At 38.3% G+C, this 21,274-nt stretch overlaps 1 protein-coding gene across 1 annotated transcript in view; it reads right to left on the minus strand.

Moving 5' to 3' along the window:
- Positions 1-21,274, minus strand: part of mcu (mitochondrial calcium uniporter) — a 158,943-nt gene that overhangs the window by 17,934 nt on the left and 119,735 nt on the right. Inside the window, exon 4 of the mRNA XM_067421755.1 lies at positions 10,806-10,869. Within this exon, the coding sequence (XP_067277856.1) occupies positions 10,806-10,869 (64 nt within the window). The remainder of the gene's footprint in view (positions 1-10,805; positions 10,870-21,274) is intronic.

Consider the following 21,274-nt stretch of genomic DNA (forward strand, 5'->3'; position numbering starts at 1 on the left):
CACCCGCAAATCAGCCGGAATTTTATTTGTTTGTGTATTTTCATTTTTGGTTGAACTCACATTTTATCACTGCAAAAACTGCTTTTCTTACTTAGTATTTTGTCTTGTTTCTAGTCCAAACATCTAAAAATTCTTACATTAAGAAACATGTAATAGACAAGCAAAAGTTATTGTCTTGTTTTGGAAACAAATAACTCAAAATGAAGAGAGTTTTTGCTTAAAATAAGCAAAATAATCTGCCAATGGGGTAAGAATAATATTGTTGTTTTAGGTTTGAATTAAGATTATTTTGCTTACCCCATTGGTGGATTATTCTGCTTATTTTAAGCAAAAACAGTCTTCATTTTGAGTTATTTTTTCCTAACACAAGACTGTCTAGTTAATGTTTCTTAATGTAAGAATTTTTAGATGTTTGGACTAGAAACAAGACAAAAATACTAAGTAAGAAAAGCATTTTTTGCAGTGTAAACTGGACTGTGAAACTATTTTCTTCCAGAGCTGCTGTATAGCCAAAACTTTGCTGCATTATTTCCCTGTTATCCCTGTAAAGCTGCTTTGAAACAATATGTATTGTAAAAAGCGAGATAAAAGTGACTTGACTAGAGGTGCGCCTCTCTAGCTTGTGAATCAGTATATCATGTTGAGGAATTAAGGCCCTGGTAAGGATGGTAAAGGACGCTGGCTCACCACACATTGGGACTCTGATGACTCTTTCCAGGGAAGTGACAACATACTTATTGTAAAACACCATTTCTGGTATTTATGAACAGTAACAGAGCTGATATATATCTGACATAATGCTTTATAAAAAAAAGTACATTATAATAAATACTTTATTACATATAAGTTCAACATTTTAGCTGTAAATAAATTATAAATGTTAGCTAGATTATGCACATTATGTTCATTACCTGGATGTATGTTTATGCTATTATCTAAAATAATGCTTTGTATTTTAAAATATATCTATCACGTCGTAATGTGTAGTGAGTTGGCTCGCGCAACTTGTTTCCCGCTTCAGAGCTTTTGTTAGGGGATAAGCATCAATGCTCCCTGGTTTTCATGGTGCATTGTGGGACATTTTAAAGAACGAACGTTTCAGTACCCTGGAAGGGTTCTGCGATTGAGACTCCTTGATCAGTGCTCTGACTACTGAACTGAGCCCTTGGAGTACAGAGAGTGTGTATGGGAGTGTGTAAGGGACTTATGTGAACTGTAGGGGAGTAGATTGCCAGCAGGGGGCAGTATTGTAATGACAGTAAAGGGGAACCACTGGGCCTTGTTGAATGATGGGAGTATTCACCACACTACTGCAGCATTAGAACTGTCCAGCCAGCCAAGTTATGAATGCTCTCTCCAGAGCGAACAGCAGGACAGGCATCACATCACAGTGTAATGTCAGTGCATCTTGTCCCTTCGAGCTGTCCCGTAGACAGATCCAGAGCTGATCCACAGCTCTTCGTAAGCCGTATTCACCAAGGGGCTTGCAGCTTCCCATTTATATACTGCCTCATTACTGCAGTCGTTATGTTTAATGAGTCTGAGGGGGTCCGCGATACTGTGCAGTGAGATCGGATGTCTAGATGATAAATACTGAAGTCGTTAGAGAGTGTCATTCAGCCCCCTCATGGTGATGGACTCCACTCTTATTTTCCTTCTTCTCATATTTCCATTGAACAATGACAATTACAGTCTTACGAGTTTTAAGAACCTGCTTTAACAACCAAAGTAATCTGATTCACTTTCTTTATGCCCATGTTTCCATTGACTTCAGAGCTGGATGATGAAATAAATGATGTTACTAAGGTCTTGCGAGTTAAGAATCTTTTAAGAATCTATTTAAACATCCAAAGTAATTTGATTCACTTTCATTATGTCCCCGTTTCCATTGACTTCAGAGTTAAAGGGTGACATAAATGGCTTGAGTACAGCTTTATGAGTGTTAAGAACCTATTTTAAAGGGGACATGAACTGAGAAAATCGATTTTCCTTGAGCTTTTGACATATACATCTGTCATGTAAGTTTCAGAACTGAATATCTTTAAGTTTTTGAACTGAAACTTGCCTGCTTGAACTTTCAAACGCTCGCGCTCCCGCTTTCAAAACAATTTTAAACACTTCCATGTGCTTTCAAACGCTCCCATGCGTTGATCATTGTAGCCAATTACAGGCACAGTGAGAGCACAATGGCCAGTCAGAGGTGTTTACGATTCCAGCTCAATGAGTCACATTTTTTAAACATTTCAGTACAGACTAGGCATCGCGGTCAGTACTTTTGACAACACTAGACCAGTGAACGGCTCGTTCTGGAATGTGCCAATGTAATACATAGGTTAAAGACCACCATAGCAGAGGAAAATCAACGTCTACTTCATCATTGCCCCGCCCACTGGTGTGTTAGTGAGATGACGAGGAGAGAAGCGCAATACAGGATTACTTTCCAAATGATCCTAATGCTAGGAATGTGGTTATTTCTTTTCAACAATGTGAATGTCTCAGTTGAGCATTATTTATTTGTATGCGGTACACATGTGGATTCTTTGGTAAAACAGTCACAATTTTAGCATAGACTTTGCAAACAGACTTTTACAATACGGATTCAACAGTAATGCAGCAACATGTAAATAATTCTAATGTCTGATCTGTAATCAGTGATATGTAATGATTCATGTACAGTCAGGTGCTTTGAGTCAGTAAACCAAACCAGCGACTAAACGGTCAACTTCACATTGCATCTCTTATGCCCTATTCGCACGGGACTAGTATTATCTGGGGACCTCTGGTGATTTGTAATAATTGCAGAGAATGTCTGTGATCTTAATCCCGTGCGAATCGGCCATGTCTGTAATTTGTAAAGTAAAAATTCCCCCGCAAATTACCTACCATATTTCCCCAACAGCGAGGTCCTGTGATAATAGTAGTCCCGTGCGAATCGGCATCTCTGTGATTTGGCCAGGATTAGGCGGATCGTTTATAATTTTTGCAAGGTTTTTTTCCCTGTGAGCATTTCTATCTTTATCTTTCACGAAGAATAAAGTCTGCATTCATAATGCGCACCGTTATGAATTCCCGTGCAGCCGCACGGATTATACTTTCACTTTAGAATGAGTATCAATTTGGGAGTAAACTGATGGTGTGTTTAATATTAACTTTAATACTATTCTTAATGAAAAACATAACAGTACAGTACAATGACAAGCTCGTTTAAATGGGCGCTTTAACATTTAGCTCTGAACCTGAATCTTCCGCCGTATATTGTCAGCGTCTCACTCGTGATGAATGAAATCTGATTCCTACTGTCTGTGCTCAGTTCATGGCGTCTGTTCGCTAACTGAAGGAAATTATGTTTATTTATTACTATAAAATAATCAAAACGATATCGATGCCTGTTTATGATTTCATACAGCTATATATCTATAACGAAGTCTTGACATCATATCCGGGAAAATTCGAGTAAAATCACAGGCTTGCTTATCCCGTGCGAATGCGCCACGCAAAACTCAGATGTGGGGGAGTAATTTCTAAATCACAGAGGTCCCTAGATAACACTAATCCCGTGCGAATAGTGCTTTGGTGGAATGAAAATGATTAAATTATATATAGAAAGCGATCAAAGAATGCTCCCTTTTAAAATAGCTGTCAATCAAGCAGCGCAAGATTCTCACTGATTGAGTTCTGGACTTGCACCAAAACTCACATAATAATCAACGAATCTCTTATTTATATTGTGTTTGCACTGTTAGTTAAGAAGAAAGCATTCGTTAGTGTGCAGAAATCGAGTTGCAATGATGAGATCACTGCATTCACACGCTCAACATGTCTATGATCGGTTACAATGCTCATCGCTTTTATTTCTAAATTATGTTCTAACGATTGTTGATGTAAAACTCATTCTAAGATTATAAAAGACACCACAGAAAATATTATACAACAATGCAGTTCAGGACCCCTTTAACATCAAAAGATATTTGATTCACTTTCTTTATGCTCGCATAAACTTCATAGCAATCAATAAAAATAAAAATAAAAATATGTAAATCAAACAGACAGGTAAAATAAAGTGTCTGGAGCCTCTGTGCAATGTGATTCATACAAACTGGATGTCTGTCAACTGAACACATCAGGCACTTCCAGTGCAGACAGCTTCAGTGATAATCATGGTGGCGAATAGTTTTGTGCAGTCTAGCTTTGTTTTGCTTCGGCTTCGACACAATGAATTCCTGGTTTGAGACCAGCAGGTTAAAGGGGCTAGGGCATTACAATTTTACTTCTCTCTCAAAGGTGATTTTCACATAGAAATGAACAGGGCGAAAGATTGGTCAGTGGCTTTGGCACCCTGACTTAAAGAGCATTTTCCAGGGGCATATGCAGGGCTGTAGTCTTATTAGGACCCTATTATTTCCACTGTGCAGAAAATGCAGACAGAATTGCAGAATCCGTCATAAAAACTGAATTAAATTGAAAGATAAAAATGTAGATATACACTAGTGTCTGACTCTGTGAATGCTAAACTGCAAAAGACGGCTATTTAAATATGAAGTCTACATTTCTGTGTGAATGAGCTGCACAATTTTGTCTACTACACATATTCAAGCAGACTTAAAGGGGGAAAAAATGAAACATTCTGTCATCATTTACTCTCCCTCAGGTTGCTCCAAACCTGTATGAATTTATTTCTTCTGCTGAACACAAAAGATATTTTGAAGAATAAGGGTAGCTAAACAGCTTTGGAAACACCCGTTTGTTACCAACATTCTTCAAAATATCTTCTTTTGTGTTCAGCAGAGGGAAGAAATTAAAAAAGGTGTGAAGCAACTTAAGGGTGAGTAAATGACAGAATTTGCATTTTCGGTTGAAACTCTGTTGTGCAGCAAAAAAAGATTAAAGAAATTGATAAAAATGTATTTGATTAAATTAAATACAGCTTAATTAAATTAAATGGTTTAATTATATTATTAAAGCTCTATGTTAATTTGTATTGAATCATAAAACAGAATCCAGAAAAATGAAAACATACTTGTTTTTTTTTTTTTTTAAAGACTTCATATGCCCTTATTTTATTCAGGATGAGTTTCAGGGAAAACCTTTAAACTAACTTTAATATGGGAAGATTCATTTCAGCAATTTAGTTCATTCAGATGGTTTATTTCAATGATCACTCTGGGTTTTTTCTGTTTTATTAGCTCTATTAGTTAAATAAGAATTGAGACTGTGCTGTTCTGATTGTAGATGTAATTTAATTAAAACGACATTGCCCATTATATATATCTTAAATTAGGTCATTTATTTTGTTTGTACATTGCAAAGTGGCAATAAAAAAAATCACAGATTGACTCTACTTTAACTCTAACATATTATGGGTATCTTGTAGCCTGGCGGGTTGCAGTTATCTTCCTCAACATGGGTCAGGGTGTACAAGTAGCTTAAGTACAGAACATCAGACAGCATTAAAGGTTTGAATCTGCTCTGTTTAAATGCAGTGTGCCGTGATCCAACTGTTATTAAAATCCACTGAGATGTAAATCATTCTCTCTACAGTGCACAGAGTTAACAGTTCGCATTCATACCCCTCTATATGTCTTCACCTCCCCTGACCTGCTGGGTATAATTTGTCTTGGTGCCACAGAGATTCATTGCTCTCTTCATGCAGACTGACCCCCTCACCCATCCAGTCAGATCTACTCTACAGCAGTGTAGTTGTGGCAACAGAACTACATTACCCACAAAGCACTATGAATGGTGCCTTGGAGCTGTGCTGAGTTCAAGGTGGTAGAGAGAGTGCTATTTGTTAGCTTTCTCATTCATCTTAAAAGGCAAATATCATGTGACCCTGGAGCATGAAACCAGTCATAAGTCACACCGGTATATTGGTGTGGTAATAGCCAACAATACATTGTATGGTTTAAAACTATCGATTTTCTTTTATGCCAAAGATCATTAGGATATTAAGGTTAAGATCATGTTCCATGAAGACATTTAGTAAATTTCTTACCACAAATATATCAAAAATGTATTAATAGTAGTAATTTGCATTGCTAAGAACTTAATTTAAACAACTTTAAAGGCGTTTTTCTCAATATATAGATATTTTGCACCCTCAGACTTTGGTCAAATCTTGTCCTAACAAACCAAACATCAATGGAATGCATATTTATTCAGCTTTCAGATGATGCATGAATCTCAAATATAAAAAAGGACTTTTATGGTTTTGTGGTTCAGGTTCACATACCTATTTTTTAATGCGCATAAATGGTGAACAATATTTTTATCCTTATTAATAAAGAGTTTAAATGAGGCAAACCTTTACACCTTGAATGCATTTCATTCCTACTCCGAAAGTCAGACTTCCTTCTTGGAGAATGCTACAGAATGCGAAGTGAAGTCACATTTCCAAATTAGAAACTTGTGAAAATCTACAATCTACCGCTGAGATGCGGTATTTAGTCAGCCACCAATTGTGTAAGTTCTCCCACTTAAAAAGATGAGAGAGGCCTCTAATTTTCATCATAGGTACACTTCAACTATGAGAGACACAATGAGGGAAAAAAATCCAGATAAAACACATTGTGATGTTTTTAAAGAATTTATTTGCAAATTACGGTGGAAAATAAGTATTTGGTCACCTACAAAAAAAGCAAGATTTCTGGCTCTCACAGAGTGTCCTCCACTCATTACCTGTATTAATGGCACCAGTTTGAACTCGTTATCAGTATAAAAGACACCTGTCCACTACCTCAAACCTCCAAACTCCACTATGGCCAAGACCAAAGATCTGTCAAAGGACAACAGAAACAAAATTGTAGACCTGCACCAGGCTGGGAAGACTTAATCTGTGATAGGTAAGCAGCTTGGTGTGAAAAAAATCAACCGTGGGAGCAGTTATTAGAAAAGGAAAGACATACAAGACCCCTTATAGACTCCCTTGATCTGGAGCACCATGCAAAATCTCACCTTGTGGGGTCAAAATGATCACAAGAACGGTGAGCAAAAATCCCAGAACCACGCAGGGGGACCTAGTGAATGACCTGCAGAGAGCTTGGACCAAAGTAACAAAGGCTACCATCATTAACACACTACGCTGCCATTGACTCAAGTCCTCCAGTGCCAGACGTGTCCCCCTGCTTAAGCCAGTACATGTCCGGGCCTGTCTAAAGTTTGCTAGAGAGCATTCTGATGACCCAGAAGAGGATTAGGAGAATGTCATATGGTCATATGAAACCAAAATAGAAGTTTTTGGTAAGAACTCAACTTGTCATGTTTGGATGAGAAAGAATGCTAAGTTACATCATACCTAACTGTGAAGCATGGGGGTGGAAACATGCTTTGGGGCTGTTTTTCTGCAAAGGGACCAGGACGACTGATCCATTGAAAAGGAAAGAATGAAAGGGGCCATGTATCATAAGATTTTGAGTAAAAAACCTCCTTCCATCAGCAAGGGCATTGAAGATGTAATGTGGCTGGGTCTTTCAGCATGACAATGATCCAAAACACACTGCCTGGGCAATGAAGGAGTGGCTTCGTAAGAAGCATTTCAAGGTTCTGGATAACCGTGATAATGTTACCAAAGCTACCGAAAGCATACGTGCAGTTTTAGCCTCGATGACCTACCTAAAAAGAAGGCTGACATTTATGTCATAAGCAAACATAGGTAAATATTCAGTCTTCTCCACTGGCCAGTCCGCAAGACGTAAATAAACATATGCATGTTCGTAAGAATCTATAAAAACACAGATATCACTGGGTGCGTTTACATGCACACCAGTAAGCTGATAACTCAAAAAATTAGCTTATTGAAATAACCAGTTTACCCCCATTTACATGCAAACCAGTAAACTGCAATCCAAGTACACTGCGTTTACATGACTTTATTAATAAACCGGGTTATTTCCTTGTAGTGACGTCAAAAATAATTATGTCCGTATATCTGACTCTGAGTTTTTCAAATGTTTCGTCAGTTGTGATGTTAAATAAAGTGTGCACCGTGTCAGCGGGAGATTTCCGGCTCATATTATCCCTCATCAGTTACAGATGCAGCATTTTGACTGAACCCCTTCTACTTCTGCTGCATGTGATGAGAATAACACATCTTTACAATTTTCTGGGTCTTAAAGAAGTCTGCGTTTGTGATATATGTCCTTATTTCATGCAAAACACTAGCTCACTCAGTCTGGATGCATTTAAATCTGCTCTAAGTTTGCATTCTTTTGTCACCTATCACACATGCGCACTTCAATAAACCGACAAAAAGCAGGTTTGTGCGTTTACATGCAGCGCAAAATCGAGGTAAGAGGCAAAAAACTACCTGTCCCGACCGGTTTATGCTTACGCCGTTTATGACCTTACTCTGATAAAAGAAAACGGGTTACCGCGTATACATGACCATGTTTTTTGTCGGCTTATTACGCATAATCAGCTTAAGAACGTGCATGTAAACGCACCCACTGGAATTTTTGAATCCGATTGAGAAAATGTACATGCTAGATTTTTTTCTCTCTCTTAGTGATCAGATTATTTCAGGTCTACATAGTCTACACCACCCATTTCAATCCGATCGAAATATCATTCGGATTGAGCTCAGTTGGATTGATTGGGGTGTTTACCTGAAGGCTTTCAGTCTGAATGAGGCATCTGTCTGATTATGGATACAATCAACAACTGCTTTTCCACCATCGGGCCAAATGGTTCTAAGAATGTAACCCCGTTGAAAAAAACAGCATATGCTGCTTTGGTATGTTTTGAAGCATGGCAGCTGGTTTGAGCTGGTTTATGCTGGTCTTTAGTTGGTCATGAGCTGGTTTACACTGGTCCTGAGCTGGAGCTAATTGCTTAGAACCAGCACTTGACCAGCTTAAACCAGCTCATGACCAACTAAGGAGCAGCTCAAACAAGCTGTAGTGCTTTAAAACATACCTAACCAGCATATGCTGTTTTAAAAAAAAAAAAGGAAGGAAGGTAGGGTTCCAGTTATATTTCCACTTGGGCTTGGTTCGGCATGCCATAACTACGAACTGCTCTGGCCTAGAGAACGCATGATGGTAGAATGCGTGTAACAACGTCACACTCAGGATTGACTCCTGTCTAACTCTTGTGTTACACAGGCAACGACTGACACATTTGTATTTCACCCTAAAGAGCTCTGTTATCAGCCTCACAGTGGAAAATAAAACCATACCCATACCGGCTAAGCCGGATTGGCACGAGTTAAACAATGAAAACGGTTTGGCGTGAGAATGGAAAAGCGGCTATTCTGGATGATTTGGTTGCATGTAAAGTCAAAGGTTCTACATTACACAATGATAAAACCTGTTTGGCAAATGTTTACAGAAACAGGTAAATGATCAGAATGATACTAGCATTGTATAGCATCCTTTATTCAACTATACAGGACTACAATCTTGAAGCTAGATCTTGAAGCACCTCTACTATCATTTACAAGAATTATTTCTTTTTTCAATCTGAGGTCAACTAATGACGTTCGTGTGGTTTTTACATTCAAAAACATTGTAACTATAAGTAATAAGCTATTTTCTACACTGGTTTTAAGGCTCTCTTCAAAACGCTGGGTTTTGATGGCCTTGCTGCACTGGAGACTTGGAAGTAAATGCCCACGGCTAGGATTGGATAATATTTGCATATTTAATGAGCTTCAGCTCCTATCATATCTATGCCCCTTTCAGTTCAGTTCACATCAGGGAGAGGTTGTTTAGATAGTTCGATATAAGCGTGAACTGTGCACGAGCGTGCCCTTCAAATGTCAAGTCAAGAGAGAGAGAATAGCAGATAGAGTGGGCTTTGTGAGCCCTGGCCAATACATGTCTGTCCAGCGTGCTAAAGCTAAGGTATATTCTGTTAGACACGTACACATAAGCAAACTGATCTATAACAATGCAATACTATCACATATGAAAAACACGTTTTACTCACATAAGTGTGTTGCACCATTCCTCGTGTCGGATCCAATATAGAAAAAACAGCATTGTGTTTTAATATCAATATGTCTGCAAATCCAGCATCGACCGGAATATCTTGCTATCTTCATGCAAGAAAGATTTTCTTGGCTAGTGCAATCTGAACGGCTCCATGAGTCAGTGGGCGGGGCTACTGAACTACACGTGCTTATTATTCTGTAAAGGCGGTGTTTTGTCAGTCGATGAAGTCAAGATGCGAAAACATTTTCTGGGCCTGGTGTCTATAAAAGCTTTTCTGTGACTAACAAGGACGTTTTCAGCTCTGAAACCTACAGGATATTCTTATATTACCATGACCTTTTATATATCAAATGCTCAAGGAAAAGATGATTTCTCAATTCATCACCCCTTTAAGTGTTTAGATGCAGCGTCATGTGTCCCGACGCCTGCTGTCGTTTACGAATCACGACACTCAACATCAAACAAATCATGCCAAATCAAGTCTGGCTGATATCGTATAGTCTGAATCCAGCATAACATTAGCTATGGTAGCTAGCTAACTAGTTAATAAGGGACATTTCATTTGATTACACTTACAAGTGATACGATTAAGAATATTACATTACTCTTTGTCTTTTCTCTCAGATGTTCAAATATTTACTTCATATCAATTATTATTTGTTGTGTATATGGTATGTTCTCAGAGCCAGCTGGTCGGTTCAAGGCTTTGAACTATTTATTAAAGAATTTTCTGAAATGTCTTTAGAGAAAAACACGCTTGTGAGACCCATAAGTAGGCGGTCACAGCAGAGCACTAGTTTGTGCAAACCATCTCAGTGATGCAAATCTCACATGTATTTGCATGTTCAAATAAACAACATAAACATGGACACTCACCTTCTGTAGAAGAGGGTGAACACAGTAGTCTTTGACCCTGCCATGAGGGGGAGCCCTTCCAGCCCTACAACGAGAGAGAGAGAGAGAGAGAGAGAGAGAGAGAGAGAGAGAGAGAGAGAGAGAGAGAGATATCATTTGTTGTTGAATCTTATTGAGCAGTACAGCTACATAAACACATTCTTACTAAACTGCTTGCACAATCAACTCTGTTTAAATGATCAGAAATTCCCCATTTGTCCAGGCTTGTCTGACTGCAGAGTGTGAGGTAAGATGCCACTGAGATCACAGATAGGCTTTTCATTTTAAGAAGTTGCTGTATGTGATAACCTGTGTATCGGATCTAAAACAATCCTTTAGGGGATAAACAGAAATGTTTTGTCTTGAAAAAGGGATGGGGTTGGCACTGAGTGACACACTGGTATTGAATATGTACACAAAGGATTATTTTAACACTGACTAAGAACAGGTGCGATGAAGAACAAAAGTGACTGAGGTCTATACTACTGGATAAATGAAACAATAACAGTAAGTCAGGAAACCGGGAACACTCCCCATAACACTTCATGTACTCATTACATCATAAAAATGCCATCTACACTAATGTTAGGGTGTACTCACACTAGCCAGTTTGAACCGTGCCCAAGTGCGTTTGAATACCAAAGCGCGGTTCGTTTGACTAGTGTGAGTGCTCCGAACCGTGCCCGGGCGCGGCTCGATTAGCCGGCCCTGGCCCGATTGGAAGAGGTGGGCCAGAGCACGGATCAGTTGGACTCGGGTGCGGTTCACATGCAGTGTGAGCGCTAACCGTGCTGGAGTCCGTAATCAAAGCTGCAAAGTCCTTGCTGCACTTCAGCTGGTACCTTGCAAACCTCATAATACGAGCAGCACGATTACGTGAACATTTTCGCGCCACTAAGGCGACACATCTGTTTAACAACAGGCTGTGAGAGGGCTGTGGACCACCGTGGACCAAACGACACAAAATTATCCACAAAGAAAACAGAGCAATGGACTCCATTGTGTTCAGAGCGCCGCTCTTCCTGTTTATCCTGACACCGTCGCACCATAATGACGTAAGCGTGCTCCGTCACGAATGCTGAAACCCGAAACCGCCGCACCATAATGACGTAAGCGTGCTCCGGCACGAATGCTGAAACCCTATGTGAGTACAGGCCAGCGGGGGAGTGGGGAGGGGGGACAATCGTACTCGGGCCCGGTTCATGGCAACCGTGCCTAGTGTGAGTACATCCTTAGTCTCTCCGTTTATCCCGAGGTTTACTGCAGTCGGCTGGATCCGGGCCGTGTCCGGATCGGATGGTGAACCTGCGTCTGGACATGACCAACACATCCTGGAGTGTCTGCTGAGACCGTGTCAATTAGTGTCTCCTCTGTATTTGCCTCACCTGTACGTCCTCCTCAATAAACCCATCTCCGGCGCAATAACTCCGATCTTTCATGTATTCATACTCTTGTGTAATCGACGCGTCATCCTCAATACACCCGTCTCTTGCGTGATAGCCAGAAATTTTGAATATTCCAATTCTGATTTCTGACCTGTAAGGTCGCCAGAATAATAATCATACACGGTGTGTTAATAGGCCAGAGGAGAACTGGCACCCCCGACTGAGTCTGGTTTCTCCAAAGGTTTATTTTTCTCCATCATGCCCTGATGGAGTTTTGGTTCCTTTGGTCGCCTTTGGCTCAGCTTGCTCAATTGAGGACACTAAAATTATGATCTAAGTTAATCAACTAAATGTATACAAATAAAATGTATTTATTAGGTCTTATTTATTCTGTAATATTGATTGCACAACATTGTCGCTATTTGATAAATCAAACTAAGCTGATAACACCACTGTTTTCTCCAGACTGACTGTACAGCTGAATCAAATTTTGTTGCAATATAAATAAAGTTGATTGATTGATTTAATATTTGAGGGAATAGTTCACCCAAAATTAAAATTTGGTTATTGCTTCATGGCATTCCAAACACAAAAGGTTCATGTTTATAGAATATCCAGGTCACTCTTCCCAGTGTAATGGGAGTAGAAGGGAACAGGGGTTGTAGTTCTCCAAAATGACAAAATAAGCACCATAAAAGTGGCCCTTATAACATTTTGTACTGTATATCCAAGTCTTCATATGATAACATTGCGTGAGACTGACATCAGTCATTGTTCACACATTCATTTACTTTTATTGCCAAGATGAGAATTCATTCAAGAGTAGAAAAGAATAGTAAGGTCTATTCAATAAATCAACTGATCCAGCCCACAAACTGGTCTGAATAATTCCCACTAGTTTCTTGGATTGTGTTGAAAAGAATGACCAGGATGTTCTTCAAATATTAATTTCTTTTCCATTTATGGTTAGCTAAAGAAAGTGCAACATTTAAGGATGAAGAAGGCCTTTACGCCCCATCGCCTTAAAGGTGCAGTCACATTCACAGTTGCTCAGATAAATGTATAGCTCGTTTCCACCGAGCGGTACGGTTCAGTACAGTTCAGAACACTACACAATTTTTGCTGTTTCCACTGCAGAAGCTGTGAATAGTACCCTAATTCCAAACTGTATGGTACCACTTTTTTGGAGTCATTTCATAGTCCGTTACTGAAGGGTGGAGCTAAACTCACTTCAGAAAGTTGATTGGTTGACAGAGAATGTTCACATGCGCATGTTTTTTGAATGTGTTTTTCCTTGCAGCCTTGGCTCAAACCATTTGTGTCCTCTTGTGACAACAGCCACATGCTGAGGAGCAAGAACAAGATCTGTTGTACGTCATCCATTGTTGTTATGAACTGATATGTCGAATGACGTCGATCTCTACACCATGCCTATCATAAGCATACTGTTGGCGGTGAAAATGCAACCCGGATCAGGGATTACAATCCCGAATCATACTGTACTTTACTGAACCGCACTGCGGAAACAAGCCATTAGAGAGACAAATGGAGGGACAAAAACATTTCATTAAAAAGATCTTATGGGTTTGTAAAGAGTAAATAATGACAGAATAATTTTTTTTGGGCAATATGAACTTTGAAAATGCTGCTTGCTTTTGATACAACAACAGTCATAGATTCCAAATACATTCCAAATACCAGAACCACAGAAAAAATTATGCCAATCAGGTTTGGGAAGAAAAACACGTGGACAGTAAAGCCTGAGGGAACACCCTCTGTCTCTCTCAAACCGGCAGTTGGGCGTTTCTGAAGTGAAAGGCAGCCAAAAGGGAACCACATGTTTAGAATACAGGAAAATGACATCACATTTTCCACTGTGCCTCTGGAGAGGACAATCACCTCAACCAGCGAGACTAGAGAAAAAGAGAACAGAGAGAGGGGGCCAAATTGAATGGGGATTCTATATTGAGATCATGGGAATTCAAGGGACATTTGCTATACGCAGCATTTCGAACATCAGCATTTTTCTTGAGTTACCAGCTGCAGCAGTCTGTCTGAATGTCTGAAGATATGCAGTGTGGTCGTTTCATCGTGCACCTGGTGTCCGGCTAGTGTTTAGGTGAACAGGTCTGATCCAGACTCTTCTGTCAGCTCCATGTCTTCCTGAAATAGAGCTCTCAACATATCCGCCCACGCATCACGCATCTACACGCGGAACCTCCTCCCACACATAATAACCCACTAACCCGACAGCACTCCAAAATACTCCCCAGCACGTATACGCACCGCAGATTTACTCGCATTGAGTCGCTTATGGTGCAGCAGTCAAACCTCAGTGCTTGTAATGGGATGGTAGCTGGTTCAAACAAAGAACCCGTGCGGAGCAAGTCATGAACCATCAGCAATGTGCCCTTGAGCGCTTGCTCCGGGTGGATTAGCCCTGTAGTAGTTTCGCTTTAGTTAAAAGCGACTGTTTACTCACTCTAAACATCTCCCTACTGTAAGTAAATGACTCGCTTTACTGTAATGCCACCATGACCTACATGCTTAGAGGCAAAACACAAGGGACCAGGTGCCAGTTGTTCATGTTCGTAACATACACCGTAGCCTAGTTTTGACGCAAAGGGCAACTACGTTACAACGCAACACTAAATATTAGTGAGTAAACTTAGCTGAAATTTTATATAATTATAGTACATATAAACTAAATAAGTAGCCTCAGAACAAGAGTAAGCATTGCAATGAAACAGCAGATAAAATACATCAATAAACTCAGACAATCCTTTAGACACGATAATCCTGACATTTACACTCATTTACATTTTAAGATGCAGGACAGTGTCATTTCTTTTTTTGTATCAGTATTCATGTATTGAGTCGTATTCATTTTGAATACAGTTTCTAAATGTTATTTAAATACAAAAATACCTAATAATAACGTATGTTATACATGCTTAAAGCTACACTGTGTGATATTTTCCCCCATCTAGCGGTGTAAAGGTATATGACCATCCAGTGAATATTAGTTTTAGTTTCTCTCAATTCAGATTTCGTTTTAACTACTACGGTGGCCGATTTAGTCCAAGATTAGCATGGCAATCCCCCTCTTCACATTCGACACGGTGCCATCGAGTTTTAAAACACGAAAGGCGAAGCTTGAATTTATGGGTATGTCTCTCTTTGGCTACAGTACTTTCAAGATGGAGGGGCAACATGGCGACCGGCATTCAAACCCCTCACCCGTATGTATTTTCAATGGCATATTATAAACTTACGAGAATACTTTATTATGTGAAAGAAGTAAATATACATTAATGAGCACATATATTTTTGAAAGAACTAAGTGTTTTTAGCTAAGAATAAACTTAAAACGTTACACAGTGTAGCTTTAAGTATCATTGTATAGGAGTACAACATTTGTACCATTAGTTACGTGAGGCAAAAGGTAGAATCAAGTCATTTCAACTTCTGCTCACACATTTGAAGGCAGCTACTGGATAAATGTCATTATTATGTGCCTTATTTTATGGAGATCTTATGAGCTACTACTTACGTTCTGCCTTAAGAACAAATGGTGCTACCAAATAAAGTACATTTTTAGTTACAAACTAGCTAATTACTAAAGTCCAGGTTTACTAGCAGCTTGCACCAGCGCAAAAACCCTCTTTTTTGCCATAAAACACTACTGTTAGGATTTACTAAAGTAAAATTAGTGCTTGAAAAGTTATTTTTGTGTTCTTATTGCAGTTTCCCTATTTGAGTTTCCCTTTCAGACGCAAAACTTTTGGGAGGAGAGTATTTAAATGAATCACGCAAGGTGTAGTAGTCAATTTACTGTTTTTTGTGCCAGTATTTACCTCCTAAAAGCATGTCTTAAACCATACTCTAATTTGTGCTGTTCTTGGTAGATTGTGTTGGTCATTATGCAAATGATCCAGCTGCGTCTGTGTTCTTTAATTTGCGTGTCATCCACTCTCATCAGCACTTTTATGAAATTGTGCTCTCACTGTAATTTGCCCTGTTTAGTAAATCTGGCACTAAGCCCCTAGTGTGATCTTTACATTCTAATTTTTGTAAGAACTTATGAATGGTTGGTGCAACCCTACCCCTCCTCCATGTCTGGGAATGGATAATGATCGCATTGTATCTACATATACACAAACAATATTCATACATCCCTGAATATTCAAGGGCCAGTATGAAAGCCCAAGATGGAGTAAGAGAATGATCAGCTGGACTAACAGGCGATATGTTGGACCATCATGTTCCAAACCACAGCTAAAGAAACACAGTTCACAATGAGGACCGTGACCTTATTCATCCATCCTCGCATTTTCCCAAACCTGCATGCATTTTTTTCTTCTTCTGTGGAACACAAAAGATGAATTTATGTCGAATACCCTGGCCACTCTTTTCAGTACAACAGCACTGAATGGGAAATGACCAAAAGCATCATCAATGCGTGTTAAAAAAGTATCATGAAACTAGTCCATAGTTTACAAAATCTGTGTGAATATTGCTTTTGGAGAGATCTGATTCTTGAGTTCTGACCTAATAATGCTTTTAACAGTCAAAAACCAGAAGATTAGGGAGAAACAACACTTAAAGTTTTCAATTTCTTTATTGTGGATTAAGAAGACTTGGAATACAAGTAAACAAGTCATGTAGAACAATTAAATTACACTTTATAGAGTTTTTGGTCCGACTATAGCTTAGGGTCCAAGTCTCACTATTAACTAATTATTAATAATAACTTTTGCATCAAACTCCTAATTACTTCTTATTAATGGTTAGTAAGGTACGGTAGTTGTTATGTTTAGCTATTGGGTAGGATTAGAAAAGTAGAATATGGTCATGCAGAAAAAGCAATCTTAGTAATATGCATGCTAAAGAGCAACTAGTTAAAAGTGAGATTTGAACCCTAAACTTACGTGTTACAGAGTTTTTGCATCTGGCTTGAAGTGAAATCAAGAAAAAATTAAAATAGTGCACAGATCTATATTTATTCTTCTGCAGAAGAGAGTCAAGTTCAGAATGACATGAGGGCGAGTACATTTTTGAATGAAATAAACCCTTTAAGGTAACCGTAATGTTACTAGTGTTGTCATCATACCTGAACCAGGAATCAAGATATTAATTACCACAGTGATACCACAAAAATATTTTGTAACCTGTTAGCTTTCAATCTGTCAGAATTTTTTTTTCCCAGGCATAATTATTTAAAAAAACGTCTGTAAACCCTAATGCTCAAATGACTCAAATGATTTGGTTTGAGTAGAGCCAACTCAAATTAAACAAATTAGTTCAATCAAAATAACTTTTATGAGTATTTAGAACGTTCTTTTTCTTTTGAGTTCACAAAAAAAGTGACATTTTAAAAGGATATTTCACCAAAAAAAGAAAATTAGTCCATGATTTACTCACCCTCAAGTCATCCTAGATGTATATGACATTCATCTTTCAGATGATCAATGTTATATTAAAAAAAGCCCTGGCTAATCTAAGCTTTATAATAGCAGTAATTGTTTCTCTGTTTTTGAAAAGCATCTGTCCGTCAAACAACGTGCTCCACATGGCTCTGGGGGGTTAATAAAGGCTTCTGAAGTGAATCGATGCATTTCTGTTAGATTAGCTGTACTCATTCAGCAAGTGCTATGCTATGCTATGCTAATGCTAGTAAAGCATTGTGTCACCATTTAGCAAGGTAGCATTTTTGAATTAACCAAAAATGTATTGAAAGCTAGCCAAGTTTCCACTACTAAAAATAAAAAAGTTGATCATTTTGATTTAAATGTTTGAAATAGCTAACTCAAATATTTGATAAGGTCAATTAAAATGTATGAGTAAAAAATTTAAAAAACTGTTTTCTCCTTGTGAAAAAATGTGATGTAACGGATGCCTTATTGCCTCAACTTATTAGACCTAAAACACAACAACAACAACAAAAACAGTTTGAAGCTGTTTGGAATCAGGGGAGTCTGGTGTGAATCATGTTTTATTAATTTTTTATGATCCTCTCCCAACATACCACCAAATGAACGCTAATTTATTAGAATTAAAATTGTGGGAAAAAATATTGATTTGTATTGATTTAATGAAAGATTTACTCAAGTGGCACTAATATTCCATGCAACTGATGGAGGTCCATTTGAAGCATTTACTACTGCATTGGGAATTGGAAGTCATTGGTCCACCTGATCTAAACCCGTAACTGTCATTGCAAACACTGCGTTTGAGTGTCACATGTCGATAAAACACCACACTATGTCCGAATACAATGCCAGTGCCAATCAGACACACAACGCTGACAGACAGCACAGAGGCCTGAAGGAGTTTAATAAGTGAAAGGGCCGAGCCTGCAGTTCTGCGACAGCTGTTTAAGTGCAAATTTCAGATGAAGACTGTCATTAATTAGTAATGAAGAGATAACGAGCCAGTCCCTCTACAGAGGGTGATGTGTGCTTTCATTATTACGACTGAAAACGTGGAAAGGTGTCAGGGGCATTAGACAAAAACAACAGTCTTTAGCTTTACCATAGCAAACAAAGAGCAGCGTCAGATTCCTGAAAAACAGACAGCTCATGAACCGTCTGATGCATTCTGCACGTAAAAAAGGCAAGAGCCAGCATAAATCATCTGATCCAATCTGACTGAACTGGCATCTGTGCGATTTCTGAGGTAAACAAGCTTTTAATAGCCTCCCAGGAAACAATGTTTGCAAGCTGCAACGAAGAAAGCTTTGTCAAGTTATCTATTACCATAAAGTAAAAAGTTATAACATTTTCCTTACACATTATACAAGTGGAAGTACACACTTCAATCATCATTATCAAGTTTTTAAATATATTTTTCATTTATTTGAAATAGCTTTGGTAACACTTTATTTTTCACTTTAGACATTCTACTAGCTATAAGAAATAAATATCAACTTCCAGTCTTAGAGTATTAGTTGAATGTCTGCTTAACATCCGCTAACACTATTTTGATCTCCCAACAAACATTCTACTAACTATAAGTAACTTTGCAACTACATGTCAAGTTCTTCTACTAACCTGAATCCTAAAGCCGAAAGCATACATAGTTTTCTATGCATACGTGGACAGTTGAGCGCAAAGCCTGGCAAAGCATACTTTTTTTTGCACTTGTATGTGTTACACAGGCGTTCGACACATGCACAGTTTTGAGCAATCTCTCGGCACAGGTTACAGCCCATGCAAATAAGTACTGAAAAAAAAAAATGAAAAAAAAAAAAATAATAAAATAAAATAATATATATATATATATATATTACATGTGCAAAAATCAGACGGATCGCTTTCAGTACGCACTTACTCATCATGCATCCGGCCGACCCTCGCATAGGGGAGCGCGGGGCACAACGTGGGGTTAGCACTTTCCACACGCCAGGATGATGAAACTTTGTGTATTAACTATTTGCCATATAAACACTATATGGGGAAAAAATTGCGAAAAAATTGGAAAAAAATAAAAAATCTTTAGAAGATAATCACTGATTTATTTTACCAATTTCTTACTTTAGTTTATTTTTCATCTCTGCGTTGTGCGTTTATTTAAAATAAGAAAAATCTGATATTATTTGAATCTTCTATCTGTTATTTAACAGTTGAGATCGTTCTTTAATGCTGATCTAACAGCAGAAGACGCGAGCCATGGTTTAAATCCCAGTCGCGCAGGTGTGGTGTGTTGTAACACTGCATTACAATGAGCCCCTATTAGAATTATGATATTATATTTTATACTTGAATGAATTCTTTTGAGAAACCATGAGAAAAGTGTAAATCAGGACTGAGAGTAAATATTCAGAAATTATTCATTATTAGTCTGTTTTTAAGTATGCTGTATTAATGTGTTTGTTGTCAAAGTCAAAACTGTGTACATTTTTAATGATTAAAAAATGCAATTATTTTGTTTCAAAAAGATAATTATTATAAAATATTTTTTGGATTATATCAGGTAACATTTTAAACTGTAATTTTCTCATGTTACAATATACCCCATCTATGGGGCATGTTGTCACATTTCACTTTTATTCTTTCAGGGTAAATCAAGAAAAACGTATACACTGTATACATGAAACAAAAGTTACGTACTGTGTAATTAATAGAATGTCTAAAGTGGACCATCAAAAATTAAGTAGCTATTAGATAAAAAGTAACAACCAGTTACTATTTTACAACCTGAACTACCTTTTCCTTCTCATAAACGGATCAAATGATCTATATTTATTGAGATACTTACTGACCTCAACACACAATCATGAGGCTCAGCAAGGGTCCTCTCTGATATAATGTCCTGTTTTTTAATGGGGTTCCCTATACTGTATTTATAGCACTGTCTAGTAGATCAAATGTTCGTAAGTTTGCTTCACATATTTTCCTTGGATTTGAAATCAGGTAGGTTACATATAAATGTCAGGAAACCTGGCCTCATGTCAATGTCCATGGACCACTGGTTCTTTGGTAAGTTGTAAGGATCATTGTAGTCCAACTGGCTTTAATTTAAGCTGATAACCGTTTGTTTTACTCGTTTGTATTTTTTGCCGTTTCCGCAATTGAATGCAGTCATAGGATGTTTTGCCACTTACTATGGCTGAGGGGGCATGTCTTGGCAAGAAAGCCCTCTATACATAAATTCCTCTTCTCCATTTCCATTTCTACTCAAAAATGCACTGTGGTTGCTCAGACTGTCTCTTTCTGTCTAAAGTGGAGTTCCCAGTGATTAGCAGAGATCTGAAAACCTTTCAATGAGAGGTAACGGATTTAGATGTCATGTCCGAACCTGGCAACAACAAAAGTTGAGAAGCCATCGGCTTTGTGCACAGAGAAGTGATGCAATGTGCCAATCACAAGATGCTGCAGTCCATCAGGAATGCCTACTGGAAACTGACCATTTATACAGCGCTTTTTACAACACAAATTGCTTTCAAGCAGCTTTACAGTGATAATAGGAAATTAATTTGGTGCCACTTCAACAACACCATCCTCAAATAAAATACAAGAGATTGAGGAAAGGCATTTTGTCACTTGTCTACAATAGACTGTGGTG

Source organism: Pseudorasbora parva, chromosome 17 (genome assembly GCF_024679245.1).
Source record: "Pseudorasbora parva isolate DD20220531a chromosome 17, ASM2467924v1, whole genome shotgun sequence".
NCBI classification, from domain to species: Eukaryota; Metazoa; Chordata; class Actinopteri; order Cypriniformes; family Gobionidae; genus Pseudorasbora; species Pseudorasbora parva.